Source organism: Schistocerca serialis, chromosome 1, assembly GCF_023864345.2.
Source record: "Schistocerca serialis cubense isolate TAMUIC-IGC-003099 chromosome 1, iqSchSeri2.2, whole genome shotgun sequence".
NCBI lineage: Eukaryota > Metazoa > Arthropoda > Insecta > Orthoptera > Acrididae > Schistocerca > Schistocerca serialis.
The window spans coordinates 426,357,954-426,377,678 of NC_064638.1; the positions used below are offsets into that span (position 1 = coordinate 426,357,954).

At 39.2% G+C, this 19,725-nt stretch overlaps 1 protein-coding gene across 2 annotated transcripts in view; it reads right to left on the reverse strand.

Annotated features, from left to right (window-relative positions):
* Window positions 1-15,689, reverse strand: part of LOC126472268 (exocyst complex component 8) — a 109,293-nt gene extending 93,604 nt beyond the window's left edge. For both annotated transcript variants that reach the window (XM_050099924.1, XM_050099925.1), the window contains exons 1-3: window positions 15,496-15,689; window positions 14,963-15,118; window positions 4,600-4,814 (exon numbers count right to left, since the gene is read on the reverse strand). In XM_050099924.1, the coding sequence (XP_049955881.1) occupies window positions 4,600-4,814; window positions 14,963-15,118; window positions 15,496-15,550 (426 nt within the window). In that variant the 5' untranslated portion in view covers window positions 15,551-15,689. The remainder of the gene's footprint in view (window positions 1-4,599; window positions 4,815-14,962; window positions 15,119-15,495) is intronic.
* Window positions 15,690-19,725: the final 4,036 nt, after the last annotated feature.

The following is a 19,725-nucleotide window of genomic DNA, read 5'->3' on the forward strand; positions in this document are numbered from 1 at the left end:
TAGTTAACCTTTCCTCCAAACCTCTCTCCCAATCCGAAACCTCTGTCCTATCCAAAGGCCTCACCTTCAGCCTCACTCCCAGAATCAACCAAACAGCCCTCGTCAAAGATTTATTGTCCTACACTCATACTCTCTGCTGGAAATATCACTTTGCCACGAAGAAAAATGATCCTAATCCTACTCCTAATGATCCAACTCCCCAAGACACTATCCAAATTGAACCCTGCCTGGAACAGTTCCGTCCTCCGTCACAGCGGGACCCACCTCCTCTTCCTCAAAATCACCCTCTCCAAACCTTCCAGGAATTTCTCACTTCCAGCCTTGCCTCTCAATCCTTCTTAAAAAACCTTAATCCTACTCCCTACATCACCACTGCTGAAGCCCAGGCTATCCGTGATCTGAAGGCTGATCGATCCATCGTCATTCTTCCGGCGGACAAGGGTTACACGACCGTGGTACTTGATCGTAGGTAGTATGTGGCTGACGGACTGCGTCAGCTTTCAGACAACACTACATACAAAGTTTGCCAAGGTAATCCCATTCCTGATGTCCAGGCGGAGCTTCAAGGAATCCTCAGAACCTTAGGCCCCCTATAAAACCTTTCACCTGTCTCCATCAACCTCCTGACCCCACCGACACCCCGCACCGCTATCTTCTACCTTCTTCCTAAAATTCACAAACCCAATCATCCCAGCCGCCCCATTGTAGCTGGTTACCAAGCCCCCACAGAATGTATCTCTGCCTACGTAGATCAACACCTTCAACCCATTACATGCAGTCTCCCATCCTTCATCAAAGATACCAACCACTTTCTCGAACGCCGGGAATCCTTACCCAATCTGTTACCCCCAGAACCTATCCTTGTAACCATTGATGCCACTTCCTTATATACAAATATTCCACACATCCAGGGCCTTGCTGCAATGGAGCACTTCCTTTCACGCCGATCACCTGCCACCCTACCTAAAACCTCTTTCCTCATTACCTTAGCCAGCTTCATTCTGACCCACAACTTCTTCACTTTCGAAGGCCAGACATACCAACAATTAAAGGGAACAGCCATGGGTACCAGGATGGCCCCCTTGTACGCCAACTTATTCATGGGTCGCTTAGAGGAAGCCTTCTTGGTTACCCAGGCCTGCCAACCCAAAGTTTGGTACAGATTTATTGATGACATCTTCATGATCTGGACCCACAGTGAAGAACAACTCCAGAATTTCCTCTCCAACCTCAACTCCTTTGGTTCCATCAGATTCACCTGGTCCTACTCCAAGTCCCATGCCACTTTCCTTGACATTGACCTCCATCTGTCCAATGGCCAGCTTCACACGTCCATCCACATAAAACCCACCAACAAGCAACAGTACCTCCATTATGACAGCTGCCACCCATTCCACATCAAACGGTCCCTTCCCTACAGCCTAGGTCTTCCTGGCAAACGAATCTGCTCCAGTCCGGAATCCCTGAACCATTACACCAACAACCTGAAAACAGCTTTCGCATCCCGCAACTACCCTGTCGACCTGGTACAGAAGCAAATAACCAGAGCCACTTCCTCATCCCCTCAAACCCAGAACCTCCCACAGAAGAACCCCAAAAGTGCCCCACTTGTGACAGGATACTTTCCGGGACTGGATCAGACTCTGAAAGTGGCTCTCCAGCAGGGATACAACTTCCTCAAATCCTGCCCTGAAATGAGATCCATCCTTCATGAAACCCTCCCCACTCCACCAAGAGTGTCTTTCCGCCATCCACCTAACCTTCGTAACCTCTTAGTTCATCCCTATGAAATCTCCAAACCACCTTCCCTACCCTCTAGCTCCTACCCTTGTAACCACCTCCGGTGAAAAACCTGTCCCATGCACCCTCCTACCACCACCTACTCCAGTCCTGTAACCCGGAAGGTGTACACGATCAAAGGCAGAGCCTCGTGTGAAAGCACCCACGTGATTTACCAACTGACCTGCCTACACTGTGAAGCTTTCTATGTGGGAATGACCAGCAACAAACTGTCCATTCGCATGAATGGACACAGGCAGACAGTGTTTGTTGGTAATGAGGATCACCCCGTGGCTAAACATGCCTTGGTGCACGGCCAGCACATCTTGGCACAGTGTTACACCGTCCGGGTTATCTGGATACTTCCCACTAACACCAACCTCTCAGAACTCCGGAGATGGGAACTTGCCCTTCAGTATATCCTCTCTTCTCGTTATCCGCCAGGCCTCAACCTCCGCTAATTTCAATTTGCCGCCGCTCATACCTCACCTGTCTTTCAACAACATCTTTGCCTCTGTACTTCCGCCTCGACTGACATCTCTGCCCAAACTCTTTGCCTTTACAAATGTCTGCCTGTGTCTGTGTATGTGCGGATGGATGTGTGTGTGTGTGTGTGTGTGTGTGTGTGTGTGTGTGTGTGTGTGTGTGTGTGTGTGTGTGTGCGCGCACAAGTGTATACCTGTCCTTTTTTCCCCCTAACGCAAGTTTTTTCGTTCCCGGGACTGGAATGATTCCTTACCCTCTCCCTTAAAACCCACATCCTTTCGTCTTTCCCTCTCCTTCCCTCTTTCCTGATGAAGCAACCGTTGGTTGCGAAAGCTTGAATTTTGTGTGTATGTTTGTGTTTGTTTGTGTGTCTTCAACCTGCCAGCGTTTTTGTTTGGTAAGTCACATCATATTTGTTTTTAGATATATTTTTCCCACGTGGAATGTTTCCCTCTATTATATTCATATTAAAAATTTTCTTTGTTACAAATATCTAACATGGGAGTTATCACATGAAAACAATAGATGTGAGCAATCATGGGTTAAATCTACACCTCATCCTCATCTCTATCATTTACCTATACCACCGTTCTCATCTCTGTTTTATATTGTGCTGTTTCTCGTATCTTTTCTTTCATTAGTTGCTTCACTCCTTTTTTCGTCTCCAGTAACCTTTTCTTTCAAATTTCCTACATTTATGTATTTTTAGCTCTGTTTTCCTTTAACTTATAAACAGATCTATGAGAAACTTTTAAAATTTTTTTTCACGGCATTTTTACTGAGTTCTGTTGTATTCTGTACAAATGCATCTCCCTTGGCCTGTGATTTAGATCCCTGAACAGCCCAGTTTCCTCTAACTTGTAGCTCTCTTGTCAGACTCAGAAACTTATAGTTCAGAAAGCTAACACTTACATAAGATTCAATTTGTACTTCTGTCTGCTGCCATCTGGCAAGCAGGAAAAGTATATATAGTATTTTGCTTTCACCATCTGAGGGTACATTCAGTTTAGTGGGACTATTTCTTACAAACAATTTTCATCTAACATTGAATTGTGAATTATGGTGTGAAATCAATAATATATGGCCTTCGGTAACAGGCAACTGATGTTACATGCAAAGAGTGACAACTGAGTAAGCACCACAGTGTAGTATTGTTTGATTACAACAATACAGACTGTGAACAAACACATGAAAACTAGACGATTTGATGAAATATTACACACTTGTGGAATTGCAAGTATAGAAAATGGCGTTACTTCCCTCCACCCTTCTAGTGAACCCCCATCCTCCTCTTTTCGTACATCAATACCTAATTTACAATTCATACAAATGCACAGCACTAATATATCGATTCTCTGCTTTCCATTAAGAGCGCCTCAATTTTTTTACACACTTTTTATAATTCCCTTGCATACATTGTACCTTCTCATAAAAGCACAATATAGCCTAACCCTTATGATCAATTCACTCCATTCCATTAAAAGTCCTTCTATTTATGTATTGTATAATTTTAGGAATTTCCATAAGTTCTAGTGTCACCATACCATCTCTTAACAAGAAAACATTTACTGCAAAGAGTTCATGCAGCTCCACATTTCTTACTTCACTTTTAAATATGAATGCTTGAGTGGGCACCCAAATTTTCTTAACACAAGCAGTTACATGGTGTACTTTGAACACGTGTAAAGAATACATGTCTTTATGTTACCAAAGTAAACATGTATGAAAAAAAAAAATCACAATTTCATCTTACCTTAATGAAACAATGATAAAATAAACTTACATAATATGAGAGAAATCACTGTTTACTTAAACAATAATGAAATACACTTTTATTGGAACACACTATTGCCGCGTTTTACCCCATAGTAATGCCCCACTCAAAGCATTGAACAGCACAGTTGCATCAGATCCCATTCAAATGCTTAATCACATACTAATTATATTGTAGACAACTGCGTCATTGTGAGATTGTGTTGCTAGCTCAGAATTTGGGGGCATTTTCTTACACAGATTGTAAGTTTTTTCTCATTAACCGTGGCGTTTTTCACCTACCTTGGTGTTTATCATACATTATTGCTGCTCAATTGGGCGTATGACAACACAACTTATAACTGTGTTAGCTGGAGCAATAATGAAGGACTAGGTATGGGCACACAATTAGAAAACAACAATGGAACAGTACAAGGCAACGTCATTTGTGGTTCGCACATTGTATATATATAGGCACACCCACTCAAGTGTTAAATACTACTCTGTCCCGGCTTAGAATGCATCACTATAAAAATACAGGGCATTTTATGTATGTAAAGCAATTATAATAGCAGTTCTCACCATACATCCTTCAACTTTTTCTAGAATTGCAGTAAGACGGCGACGCCTCTCCTCTTCACCATCCTCCTGAGGAGATTTGGGATCTGTTTCTGATTCGGCTTCCTGAGGTGCACTAGAAATTTTATCACCTAACAGTGACATAGAAGCTAATGAAGACAAAAGAGCGCGTTGTTCTGTCAGCATATGTGACAGTTGATACATTTCACTTTCAAGATCTGAAGAAAAAGGTTAAGGACATAACAGAAACAGTTTACTGCAACAAAATAAGAGTACACAAACTTGTGCAGAAACTTATAATTATTACTAGTGTTACTGGGTGTTAAAGTGTACATTCAGAACACATCTAAAAGGAACAGAAGTTGTCTATTATTTAAAATTCATGAGTCAAACACATTGTTGTTGCTTACTTTCAGATTCTTGATAAAATATGACACTTGACATGTTCACGCACACATGTACCACTGGTGGCTCAAACTAGATTTTCCCTCTGGGTAACATGTACCATCAGTGGCTCATGCTCCACTCTACCAATTATGGTACCAGTAATACACTAACATATGATGTATTACCTATCAGCCAGGTGCAACAAATAGCTGTGAATACAATTCTGTGTGCCCATCAACATAAGAGCTTTCTGAACAAGTGAGACAGCACACAATTTAGTGTAAAATTATTTTATGTGATATCGCATAGCTTTAAAAGAACGGAATTTCAAAATAAAAGATAAATATGTTAAAACAGTAACCTAAAGTATTTGAATACAACTCCCATCCCATGGCAAGAAACTGGAAAAGCAGCTCTGCCAAATGTAGGAAAGCGTGAATATGCAGGTGCACACATTGAATTGTATGAATGAGGAAACAAAACTTTATGAGGTATCTTATGACATGCTGAAAATCGTTTGTTGATATCTAGTATAGTTTGAAAGATATTAATGCCTTAAGTTATAAAGATAGCTTATGAACAACCTTTATGTCATTTTTCTGCAAATAAGTGGACATATGTACTGCTTTACTAAAATATTATTGCATGTTGTATCTATTTATGTTAGTTGCAAGTAGTTAATTGTGATAAGACGCAATAATATGATTGCTTATAATTTTGTCAAAGAAAGCACTTGACAATTCACGCTACCTTATTGGATGGGGAGAAACAAAAGCACAAACTGACAATGTTCTTGTTCCACTTCATGATACAAGCCCACCAAATAAAATATTATTCACTCCCGTAAAAGAGAATATTGGTCACTTTGAAATGATGTAGACAGTGCAGAACTGATTAATAGTAACCTCAGACTATTTACAGGTGATGCACTTATCTATAATGAAGTACTATCTGAGAGAAGCTGCATAAATATTCTGTCAGGTCTTGATGAGATTTCAACGTGATGCAGAGACTGGTAACTTGCTTTAAATGTTCAGAAATATAAAATTGTGCACTTCACAAAATGAAAAAATGTAGTGTCCTATGATTACAATATCAATGGGTCACACTAGGAATCGGCCAACTCATACATATACCTGTGGGTAACACTTTGTAGGGATATGAAATGGAATGACCAAATAGGCTCAGTTGTGGGTAAGAGAGGTGATAGACTTCAGTTTATTGGTAGAATACTGGCGAAGTGCAGAGAATGTTACAGAAATGCTGAAGAAACTGAACTAGAAGACTCTCGAAGACAGACATAAAATATTCCAAGAAAGTCTACTAACAAAGTTTCACAATCAGGCTTTATATGAAGATTTTATGAATGTACTACACCCCTCCCCCCCCCCCCCCCCCAGATATCACTCACATAGGGATTGTAAGGACATGATTAGAATAATTACAGCATGCACAGAAGCATTCAGTTAATCATTCTTTTTGTATTCCATACATAAATGGAATGGGAAGAAACCCTAATAACTGGTACAATGGAGTGTACTCTCTGCCATGCACTTTGCGGTGGTTTGCAGAGAATGGAGATATATCTCTGTGTGTGTGTGTGTGTGTGTGTGTGTGTGTGTGTGTGTGTGTGTGTGCGCGCGCGCGTGCGCGCAGAGTATGCAGGTCCATCAAAGCAGGGTACTGCATGCAATAGACATCTGTAGTCAAGAAACTTCCAAAAGGGCACTGCTTACAACAACCATGTACATTGGGATGTATGCAAACATTCCTGCTTTAATGAATGCTCAGGCACCTTACTCCACCTTGAAGGACCTGCTAAAACACCCAATTATAATCCTACAAAAAAATCTGGAAGTAAATGGAATGAAACATGTCAATCAACCTAACCTCAATTTGATACCTTTACTGGATCTTATTAACTTGTGGACTCTCTCCCTTGCCAAATTATGACCATTATCATCAAGGCTAGAGTCAGTGTTCCACAGTATTAGCATGTTGTCTCTAAAGGTGACCAATTTTCTGTCCTGTGTGCTTAATCAATGATTACATAGATCAGCTAATTTAACAAACCACAAAGTGTCAATAATTTGTGTGAATCTGCACACTACAGTCTCAAGAAAACTAATGAATTTCTTGGTACTAAAGAACTGACACATTTGATCCATCTTGCCAATGTCAATGTGTTTGTTGCACTTTTTAGTAGGCTCATAATAGAATACTACATCTGATAAAGTTTAATCCCTTCTTTTTCTGCTTTGCACTTCTCTTACACTAATGTCTTGTTGAAGCACTTGCATCCTGTTAAACATTAATATTACTTAGAACCCTACTTTACAGAAATCATTTTCACTGAAATTTATTGCACTTTCTATCATTTTCACTTTACCTTGACCCATCCCAATTGATTTCCAATAGTATGCTTACACATGTATACTGACATTGCCTGTAAACACTGTTCTGTCCTGGAATGTATCCGCATCACAACAGGTTAATGGAACATTCACTAATGTTCTCGAACATCTTGGAAAACTCTAGAACATTCTTGAACCTGCTGGAACAATACATAATGTTCTGGAGTATTCTACAATATTCTAAAAGGAACATTCTGGGCAGACTCAGCAACTATGGCATTTGATTCCCAGCTGCTTCACAGACTTCCCTTAAGAAGCAGATTGGTGCAATGCCCTCTTTCGGCACACATACCTCGGAAATGAAGCCCTACAGTTCCAAACCAAAACCTTCTTCTTGGGTGGAGGATGGAGGGCTACCACACTCCAGCCCCATTGGAATAAAAAGCATTGGGCTGGGCTGTAGACTTATACAGGCATGCATAGACAAATCGCACTACATCTACATCCATACTCCGCAAGCCACCAGACTGTGTGTGGCGGAGGGTTGCTTGTGTACCTCTATCGGTTCTCCCTTCTATTCCAGTCTCGTATTGTTCATGGAAAGAAGGATTGTCGGTATGCCTCTGTGTGGGCTCTAATCTCTCTGATTTTATCCTCATGGTCTCTTCGCAAGATATACGTAGGAGGGAGCTCAACTCCTCAGTGAAGGTATGTTCTTGAAACTTCAACAAAAGCCCGTACCGAGCTACTGAGCTTCTCTTGTGCAGAATCTTCCACTGGAGTTTATCTATCATTTCCGTAACGCTTTTGCCATTATAAAATGAACCTGAAACGAAGCGCGCTGCTCTCCGTTGGATCTTCTCTATCTCTTCTATCAACCCTATCTGGTACGGATCCCACACTACTGAGCAGTATTCAAGCAGTGGGCGAACAAGTGTACTGTAACCTACTTCCTTTGTTTTTGGTTGTATTTCCTTAGGATTCTTCCAATGAATCTCAGTCTGGCATCTGCTTTACCGACGATCAACTTTATATGATCATTCCATTTTAAATCACTCCTAATGCATACTCCCAGATAATTTATGGAATTAACTGCTTCCAGGTGCTGACCTGCTATATTGTAACTAAATGATAAGGGATCTTTCTTTCTATGTATTCACAGCACATTACACTTGTCTACATTGAGATTCAATTGACATTCCCTGCACCATCCGTTAATTCGTTGCAGATCCTCCTGCATTTCAGTACAATTTTCCATTGTTACAACCTTTCGATATACCACAGCATCATCCGCAAAAAGCCTCAGTGAACTTCCAATGTCATCCACAAGGTCATTTATGTATATTGTGAATAGCAATGGTCCTACGACACTCCCCTCCGGCACACCTGAAATCACTCTTACTTCAGAAGACTTCTCTCCATTGAGAATGACATGCTGCGTTCTGTTATCTAGGAACTCTTCAATCCAATCACACAATTGGTCTGATAGTCCATATGCTATTACTTTCTTCATTAAACGACTGTGGGGAACTGTCCATCGAACGCGTTGCGGAAGTCAAGAAACATGGCATCTACCTGGGAACCCATGCCTATGGCCCTCTGAGTCTCGTGGACGAATAGCGCGAGCTGGGTTTCACACGATCTTCTTTTTCAAAACCCATGCTGATTCCTACAGAGTAGATTTCTAGTCTCCAGAAAAGTCATTATACTCGAAGATAATACATGTTCCAAAATTCTACAACTGATCGATGTTAGAGATATAGGTCTATAGTTCTGCAAATCTGTTCGACGTTCCTTCTTGAAAACGGGGATGACCTGTGCCCTTTTCCAATCCATCGGAATGCTACGCTCTTCTGGAGACCTACAGTACACCGCTGCAAGAAGGGGGGCAAGTTCCTTTGCGTACTCTGTGTAAAATCAAACTGGTATCCCATCAGGTCCAGCGGCCTTTCCTCTTTTGAGCGATTTTAATTGTTTCTCTATCCCTCTGTCATCTATTTTAATGTCTACCATTCTGTCATCTGTGCGACAATCTAGAGAAGGAACTACAGTGCAGTCTTCCTCTGTGAAACAGCTTTGGAAAAAGACATTTAGTATTTTGGCCTTTAGTCTGTCATCCTTTGTTTCAGTACCATTTTGGTCACAGAGTGTCTGGACATTTTGTTTTGATCCACCTACCGCTTTGACATAAGACCAAAATTTCTTAGGATTTTCTGCCAAGTCAGTACATAGAACATTACTTTCGAATTCATTGAACGCCTCTCGCATAGCCCTCCTTAAATTACATTTCGCTTCGTGTAATTTTTGTTTGCCTGCAAGGCTTTGGCTATGTTTATGTTTGTTGTGAAGTTGCCTTTGCTTCCGCAGCAGTTTCCTAACTCGGTTGTTGTACCACGGAGGCTCTTTTGCATCTCTTATGATCTTGTTTGGCACATACTCATCTAACGCATATTGTATGATGGTTTTGAACTTTGTCCACTGATAATCAACACTATCTGTACTCGAGACAAAACTTTTGCGTTGAGTCATCAGGTACTCTGAAATCTGCTTTTTGTCACTTTTGCTAAACAGAAAAATCTTCCTACCTTTTTTAATATTTCTATTTACGGCTGAAATCATCAATGCAGTAACCGCATTATGATCGCTGATTCCCTGTTCTGCGTTAACTGTTTCAAATAGTTCGAGTCTGTTTGTCACCAGAAGGTCTAATATGTTATTGCCACGAGTCGGTTCTCTGTTTAACTGCTCAAGGTAGTTTTCAGATAAAGCACTTAAAAAAATTTCACTGGATTCTTTGTCCCTGCCACCCATTATTATACTTATTGATCTGTTCATGGGGTGAAGCTATGCTTACTGTAACTGAAAAAACTTTACAGACTAGTAAAGCTTTAAGCACATTTTGCAATCATGAGTGCTTACTGATGACATTTTTGGAAAGACTTCTTTTGTACAGAGTGTACAAACAGTACAGGAACACTTTCAATTATTTATTGCACAAGAACCAAACATTGTACAGATATCATACATATGTCATTTTGAAGATAAACTATGAAAGTTTTTTTCATGTATACCGCCACAGCGTAGTTTGTTAATCTGCCGATAGCGCTAGTCGCAAGCATGGTGTGTTCAGGTGCAGAGCGAGCTTTCTGTGTGTTGGAGTTCAACAAAAGCAAGTGAGCTACAGCTGTTCAACAGATGTTTAGAATCAAGTACAGTAAGAAGCCACCAACAAGGAAGGCCATTTGCCATTGGCACAACAAATTCGGTTTGCTTGTGCCCGGCAAAGAGAAGCGGACATCCCAGTGTGCGTGAAGTGAATGTGGAGCTCGTATGAGACACACTGATAAGGAGTCCAAAGAAATTGGTGCATCGTGCATCCCGTGGACTCGAAATGGCTCAAATGACAGTGTGGAAAGTCCTGCGACAGAAGCTGTCTATGAAACAGTTTAAGTTGGAGCTAGTACAGAAGCTCAATGATGAATACAAAGACAAGCATTTTGAGTTTTGTTCACAGTTGCAATAATTGAATGGGGATGGGGATGGCATTGTCGATCGTTTAATTTTTAGCGACCCACTTTTCACACTAATGTGAAAGTGAAATGGCATAATTGTCGAATCTGGGGTACAAAGCATCCACACAAATGCACTGAATTTGAGCGTGATTCTCCAATGGTAAATGTTTTTTGTGCCTTGTCACATTGAAAACTGTACGGGCCATTCTTCATCGCTGAGAGCACTGTCACTGGTTATTCCTACTTGAACATGCAGCAATGGCTGATGCCTCAAATACAATCAGACTCTCTGTTCATCTTTCAGCTCAATGGGGCTCGACCCCAATTTCATCGTTAAGTTCATGGCAAACTGAACATGGAGATGCAGCATTGATGGATCGGCCGTGCTACAGAAGGGGACAGCTGTTTCATGAAATGGTCTCCCCACTTACCAGATCTCACTCCATGTGACTTCTTCCTGTGGAGACACATTAAAGATCTGGTGTATGTATGACCTCTATCACATGATGTAGCAGAGTTCCAGGAGAGAATATGGGAAACAACTGCTACCTGTCAACAATGCCATGCTGGGATGGGTATGGCAAGAATTTGATTACCATATTGATGTCTGCTGGGTCACTCATGGTTCGCATATCGAATGTTTGTAAAAAAAGCCTCAGAGTTTCTCTTCAAAATGCAATATGTATGACATCTGTACAATGTTTAGTTCTTGTGCAATAAATAATTGAAAGTGTTCCCAGATTTTATATATACCCTGTCTATGATGATCAGAGTACAGCAACACAAATAAACATGCTTTTGACAATTACTATTATTACTAAAAGACCAAAGAAATTTTGGTTCACAAAAAATTGTTTTCCAGGAACTTGTGGACAAGAAACAGCCAAAACCAAAAGTAGAAAACAAAGTTGAAATATTGATTTTTGCACAGATGGCAACATTCCTTGAGCTTCTTTTGTGAAAGAATACTTAAAGACAAAATTCAACATTTCAATTTTGTCACGAAATGTTCTTTTACAAAGGAAAATCTAGGAATGTTACCAACATTCAGTATCTGTGCCACTGCTGTGATGAATCAGGACTAGTGGTGTTAAAAAGGTTTAAGCTGTCAGAACTTAGTAAGATAGTTGGGCCTACTCAACTTCTGTACAGAATTTGTGACTGACTTCAGTCTGCTTTTAGTCACAATTTACCACAGATCCCTTGGGCACATATTTGTTCCTTATGATTGAAAAATAATACACATCACAACACCAGTCACAGAAAAGGAAGAAGAACTGTACCACAGTATTATTGTACATCACTCACACACAACTGTAGCAAAATACTAGAATATATTTCAATTTCAAGCATTGCGGCCTTTTAGGAACAATAATCCTCTTGATGGAAACCAGCACAACTTCAAAAACATCAGTGATACAAATCTCAATTTGTGGTCTTCACACATTATGCCCTCAGTGCTACGGGACTAGGAAATCAAGTTAATTTAATGCTTCCAGGTTTTCAAAAAGCTTGTGAGTCAATATCATGTAACACCTTCTAAAGAATACTGGAACTCTAACCAGAATTTTAACTGGCTCAAAAATTACCCCACAGACAGCACATGTCTTGAATGAATGTATACTGTGCCCCAGGAACGCAATGATGTAGTTGCTACAAGGAAATTTTATGTATTGAAATTTCCAATAACAATCAGTTTGACCTCAACAAAACCCAAGCCTGTTTCAAAGCTTGGCATCTAACTCTTAATGCAACTAACTCTTAATGCAGAAAAATGCAAGGTTGTGCAATTAAGAAAACAAAAACATATGGAGTAATGAGTTGCAGCTCGAGTCAGTCATGTCACATAAATATTTGTGATTCGCAGTGTGATGATATGCCAAGTGGAATGACAACACTGGCTCAGACAAAGATAAAGCAACTAGCAGAGTATTATTCATTGTTAGCATGCTTGGAAATTGCAGTTCATCTATGAAACACTTGTATAGCCCACACTTAAATACTGCTCCATTGTATGAGATCCCTATAAAGCCGATACACAGAGCAAAAATAACATGGGCAGCGTGGATAGCAATAGGTTTGGTTGAATGGTGATAGTGCATAACAGAAATGCTAAGAACTGACAAGGTGCTATATATCTCACAAGAACATGCCTACAAAACTTCAAAAACAGTTCAGTGTTGAAACTACAAACATTATTCAATAAACTATGTACCTATCCCACAGACATCATGTTAATAAAATTAGGGAAATAACAGTTAGCACAGAGGTGCTCAAGCACCCACTATTCCCACACTCCATCTGTATATGGAAGAGAAAGAATCCTTAATATATGGTTCGAGCCAAGTAAAATATCCATTAGGTTTGAGAGCGGAAAACTGAAAGAATTTGTCAAAGGAAAACTCAGGATAGTACAGGGACCTATGGAAATGTCTATCTACTTAATACATCATAGCTCTCCAATTCACACTCAAGTCTTTGACGGAGGACACATAGACCAACTTTCAGACTCACTCTCAACCATTCTACAGAAGATCACCACATGGTAAAAATGAGCACTTAAATCTTTCTGTGTGATCACGTATTTCTTGACTTTATCATGATGGTCACTTCTCCCTCTTTAGGTGGGAGCCAACAAAATAGTTTCACATTCAGAGGAGAAAGATAGTACGATACAAATTTCTTGTAAAGATCTCGTCGCAATGCAAGACACCATTTTGATTTATTGCCAACCCAATCAATGTTTCGATGAAACTCCACCGTCCATTTTGCAAAAATACAAAACAAACTACCCTTCTCTGAACTTTTTTCCAGTATCCTCCATCAGCCCTACCCTGTAAGAATCCCATACCATGCAGCGACACTCCAGAAGAGGTCAGCAAGTATACTGCATGTAATCTCTTCAGTAGAGTTGTTGCACTTTCTACATGTTCTACCTATAAAAAACACAATCTTTGGTTTGCTTCCTCAGAACTTTTTCCAGTCCCTACAAAAGGTCACAAGGGGCAAGGATACATGGAAAGTTACAACAGTTTTGTGGCAGTTAGCTCAAGATTGTGATAGTTGCAGCAATCTGCAAAAAGCTTATCTTAACACCTTATTTGAAGAGCAGTCCACAGCTCATGATCTAGTGGATAGCGTAGCTGCCTGTAGCCTAGATTGCAAGGTCCTAGCTGCCTCTAGATCACAAGGTCCTGGGTACAACACCGAGCCATGAATTTTCTTGAGTCACGGATTTCCTGTCTGTATTGTCTTAATCATCTCATAATATCCATCAACAAACAAATCAATGAAGTGGTATCAAGTAGAGGGCCCAAATGGCCATACAACCCCAGACCAGATCTCTGCACGTAAGTCTATAATCTGCAAATCACTGTGAGGGGCATAGCAGGGAGGGTTTGTTCCACTGTACCAGTTATTAAGGCTATTTCCTGTTCCATTTACATATGGAGAATGATTGTTCAAATGCCTCTGCACAGACCATAATTAACCTAATCTTGTCTTCATCATACCTACGGGTGTGATATTCAGGGACTGTAGTATATTCCTAGACTCATCATTTAAAGCTGGGTCTAGAAAATTTGTAAGTACGCTTTCTTAGGATAGTTTCGGTCTATCTTCAAGAGTAGGCCAGTCACTACAGTTCTTTCGGCATCTCAGTGACTACTAAGAGAAATAATACCATTTGATTTCTACTTGAACAGTTACATAATTTTATGGCAGAACTGGGTAATGATGATGACCTTTATGAAAATAGTCAGAAGAATATTCAAATATTGCATCAAAAGATACCACTGTGTATGAAAACAACTTGCCAGTTTAAAAGCAACTGAGAGCCTTTCTCCTGCTTGACTACGGTCAAATATAAAGTATCACATCCTGAGTTTCCTAAACAGCATGGCCCACAGAAATAAAATAATTCATTCTTTTCACTAAGTAAATCTAAAATATAAATATATTATGTAATCCTATTTTTATGCAACCCTCCTCCCATCTCTCTCTCTCACACACACACACACACACACTGAGTCACTCTTAATCAATAGGAGGATATAAACAACAGTATTAAACACCATCTGAAAATAACTCCAAGGAACCATTTAGAATGGATACGAGAAATTTCTTTTGCAGTCTCAATAAACTGCATGTAATTGTGGTACACATTCTTCTTCAGGAGTATGTTCGTTTCATCTGCTAATTGCTGGATCTTCTGCCGTTGTTGCTGCAGTTCTATTCCACCAACGCACTGTTGTGTCAACTCCTTAACAACTGCAATGTGACAAGTTTCATTATAATTAGCAATTAAATATGTTACTCACCACCACTGACAGGTGGTGCAGTGAACAATAAAGAAACCGCGCGTAACTTGACTAATTTCTGATAGAAGTTTGTAAAATGCACGAAGAGCGACAAGTAACAGTTGCCACTAAGTCTGTATAGTGATATTTAGAAATGGCCAATAAATATCTCGCAAACAAGTGTTTGTGCACCACACACAACTGAATGTTGTGTATCATCATTCCAGTTCAGGTGACATATTTCTCTTGTCAGCTATCTAACAAAGAAGAAAGTGGCTAAACTGTTATTTGGCGATGCTCTTCGATAGCAACCACCGGTATATAAGCGTTTATACATAAAACACTTACACTTCTCAGGAGCGAAATCCGGTGCTCCTATTTTCTTTGTCAGTGTGTCACTCATTATGGACGTTGATGTATTCTTCAAACACACTGGACAATAATAGTTAACCAATTTTTTTAAGAAAAAATGCTAAGTGTCATAGCTACCGTCAATTCACCATAGAATCACATGTAAACAAACACACCTCACACAGTTAATGATAATGCTAATCCAAAGTTCTTAAACAAAAAAGTACCAACAGACCACTAAAAGCACGTCCACATACAACGATCCATCTGCGCAAAAGTCTGCACACACAACATCGGGGCAGACAGATCGTTGCATGTGAACAGGAGATTTGTGCAGAAATGAGATGTGCAAAAATTAAAGCTGTAGTTATTTATTTATTTGTTATTCATCTTTAAGCATTAAAAATACAATCGATACCATCTTTCGTGTCCATATACACTGCCATGAACAATTACATACATAACATACATGGAGTAGTGTATATGTTAGATCTTTATTGTCTTATAGCGATACAGAATTGTCCATCATGCGTATTTAAGATAGTTATTGTCTGTAAAGATGCAAAATTGTCCATCACATTATCTACATCAGTTTCTAAAGTCTGCAAATAACCGTGAGGGGCATGGTAGAGGGCACGTCCCATAGCATTAGTTATTGGGGTTTTTTTCCTGTTCCATTCACATATGGAGCGCGGGAAGAATGACTGTTTGAATGTCTCTGTGCGCGTAGCCATATTCTAATCTTTTTCTCGCGAGTCCCTATTTGAGCGATACATAGGGGATTATAGTATATTCCTAGAGTCATCATTTAAAGCCGGTTATTGAAACTTCGTTAATAGACTTCCTCGAGATAGTTTAGGTCTATCTTCAAGAGTCTTCCAATTCAGTTCCTTCAATTTCTCTGTGACACTCTCTCACAGATTATACAAACTTGTGACCATTCATAGTGTTCTGCTCTGTATTCATTTAGTAACCTCTGTTAGTCGTACTTGGTATGGGTCCCACACACTTGAGCAATATTCTAGAAGCGGTCAGACAAGAGATTTGTAAACAATTTCCTTTGTAGAATAAGTGCACTTTCTCGGTATCCTACCAATGAACAGAAATGTACCACCTACTTTGTACACAACTGAGCCTATGTGATAATTCCGTTTCATATACCTACAAAGTGTTACACACAAGTATTTGTATGAGTGGGCCAATTCCAAGTGTGACTCATTGATATTATAGTTGAAGGATACCAAACTTTTTAGTTTTGTGAAATGCACAATTTTACATTTCTGAACCACAATCAAATCTTATTAACGTCTGATGGAATATTTATGTAGCTTCTTTCAGCCAGTAGTTCATTGTAGGAAACTACATTATCTACAAAAAGGCTTATGTTAGTATTAATATTGTCTGAAAGGTCATTAATATAAAACATGAACAGTAAGGGTACTAACATACTTCAGGGGACACCTGAAGTTCTCTCCATCCAAGATAACTTGCTTCGTACTCTCTACCAAGAAGCTTCCATCTAGTCACAAATTTCACTTGATACCCCAAATGATCTAACTTTTGGCAATAAGCGTAGATGTGGTATTGAGTCAAATGCTTTTCAGAAGCCAAGAAATACTGCATCTATCTTATTGCCTTGATCCATAGCTTTCACTATGTGATGTGAGAAACGGGCATGTTGGGTTTCACATGATTGATGATTTCGGCATCCAAGCTGGTTGGCTTTGAGGAAGTTATTGTGTTCAAGATATATCATTACGTTCGTGCTCAGAATGCATTCTATGATTCTACAACAAAGTCTTATGAAGAATATTGGATGGTAGTTGTTGTGGATCACTTCTATTACCCTATTGTATAAAATACCTTTTCTATAAGCCATTACACTGTGGCGCTTTTAAACATATTCGATCACACCTTACTCTGTGACAACATGTTAAATAATTTTACTACCTCAGGTACCTGTAACTTTCTTGAGTTTTCTTAAGTCTAACACCTGTGATGCTAATCTGCTGTTTTAGGTATGTGTCGTATTGATGAAAAGATTGTCATAGTTTGAGAGTTTCTTTGTATGAGTTAGGCAACTTAGTATAAAGAGCGTAATAACGTTTTTTGGTATATCGCCTACAAGACATTATTCTGACTCCACAGAGGATCTGATTCTCTTCTTTTGCCAAACGAGAACTTCTTTTACTCCAGGAGAAATCACCTATAACAAAACAGCATATGACAAGTGGGTGTGGAAAAAGCGTAGTATGCATTGCTCTATAAATTATCACTAACACAAGACCTTAGTTTAGTTAACAAATGAGTCATACATGCTAACGTAATGCAGATAGAACTTGTATGATTATCCCACGTTGATTTTGACTCAAGATGGATTCCACATAGTTTATTTGGAGCACAATCACTCCTATCACCTTTAATACATAAGCTAATAAGGGATTTTACAATTTTTCATGATTAACATGCAATTCATTGCTTTGGAGCCACTTACTGGCTGCTCTGAGAATATCGACTTTCTTGCTTTAATGCTTCTAAGTGCTGAGCAGGTCATTTACATATATTATGAAAAGTAAAGATCCAAACATAGAACTTTGTGGCACGTTCTGTGTGATACCCAGACATTTGACTTTATGTCATTGAACTGCACAATATGTTTTTTGTCAGTCAGTTAGTACCTGATAGAAGATAGTTATGATAATCTAAAACCATAGCAGTAGAGTTTTTCTAGCAGCATTCTATGGCTTACAGAGTCGTATGTCAAGATGAGATCCACAAGGATAGCATTAACAGATAACCTTGATTCAAATAATGATAGAATAAATGAAATAATATGTTTGACTGCTTTTACTGTTGACAAGCTGGATCTGAAGCTCACTAAGAATATTATTCGCATACAAACATTGACTGGTTAGCATACTGGGCTCACATTCAGGAGGACGACAGTTCAATTCCACTAACAACACCTCACCATAGTACTACAGAATTTACCCATGTGCCACTTGGTGTAGCCTTTCACTCACATTTTTCTTAACTCTTGAACATTTATTTCGCACAAATACATTACAATATATCACATAAGTACAATAATTACAATCAAAATAATAATCTCAGCACAAGTACATATAGGTTTACATTTAAGAAGAGACAAATAAAAATAATACTATAATTGTAGACTTCTATCTTACAGGCTAGGACAGGTATCCCCATCCAATGATCACACCTGCCATATCTAGATTCTGTACTTCAAGAGAAAAATTAACACACTCATTTGCATCCATTGTATCTAACTGTGGAGTATATGACTTTCTACAAAGTTCAATATAAGAAACTTTTTACTACAGAGAACAGAAATAATTACTATTCACAAAGGAGAATAAAACTATTTCAACATGTCGTTACTTCATATTATCAACCATGTCTTCTCTGTTTGTCAACACTCCACTTATGTGGGCTATCCAGTCACTGCACCCTTGTGGAGATTTAATAGTACCAATGTTATTATGTATTATTGTGCGTTGCATTATAGTGTGTGATGTGTTTTCTTGCATCTTTCAACGTGCAAGTCAGTAATGAGGTTTTTTTATATCTGTTTGTCAAGCAGCAACATCATCATTGATTTATACCAGACAAGTTCTTGTATGCAAATGTATTTTCCCTGTGCAACTAATTAGTTCTCTTTTATGCAGAAATTCGTCAAACATATTGTCTGAAACAACACTGATTCATGTACCAGTTTATGTGTTCAGTGTGTCCAGCAATTGTAGCTAAGACAATCTAAAACAACTACTTATACTCACTTCATTCTACAACATCTTCTCATTAAATTGTGTAAGATACATCTATACAGGTGTACTCACACTTCTGCATATGTGGAGGTATACAAAGTTTAGAGTACATTAGTAACTGGCACAGTCTTTTGTGTTCCTTCAAGGCTAAAGTAAAAAATTCTACCTGTCCCAACTAACAGTCATTTGTTTTTCCATTAACAGCTGAATATGATAGAGTTCCATAATGATTATTTTTCATTCGTAAAACATTTTCACACAAAATACCTGTAACTACAGTACAAGCAGAGCCCAACGTTATTACCTCTGCCTTAATCACACATTCCCTTCATAGAAAGTGTAACTTGTAAAGCGCCATTTGCATCGTCTTTATTTTTTAAAAAAAATACTTAACTAACTAGGTAGATTCTGGTTCCATAAAGGTCGACCAGCTGTTCAT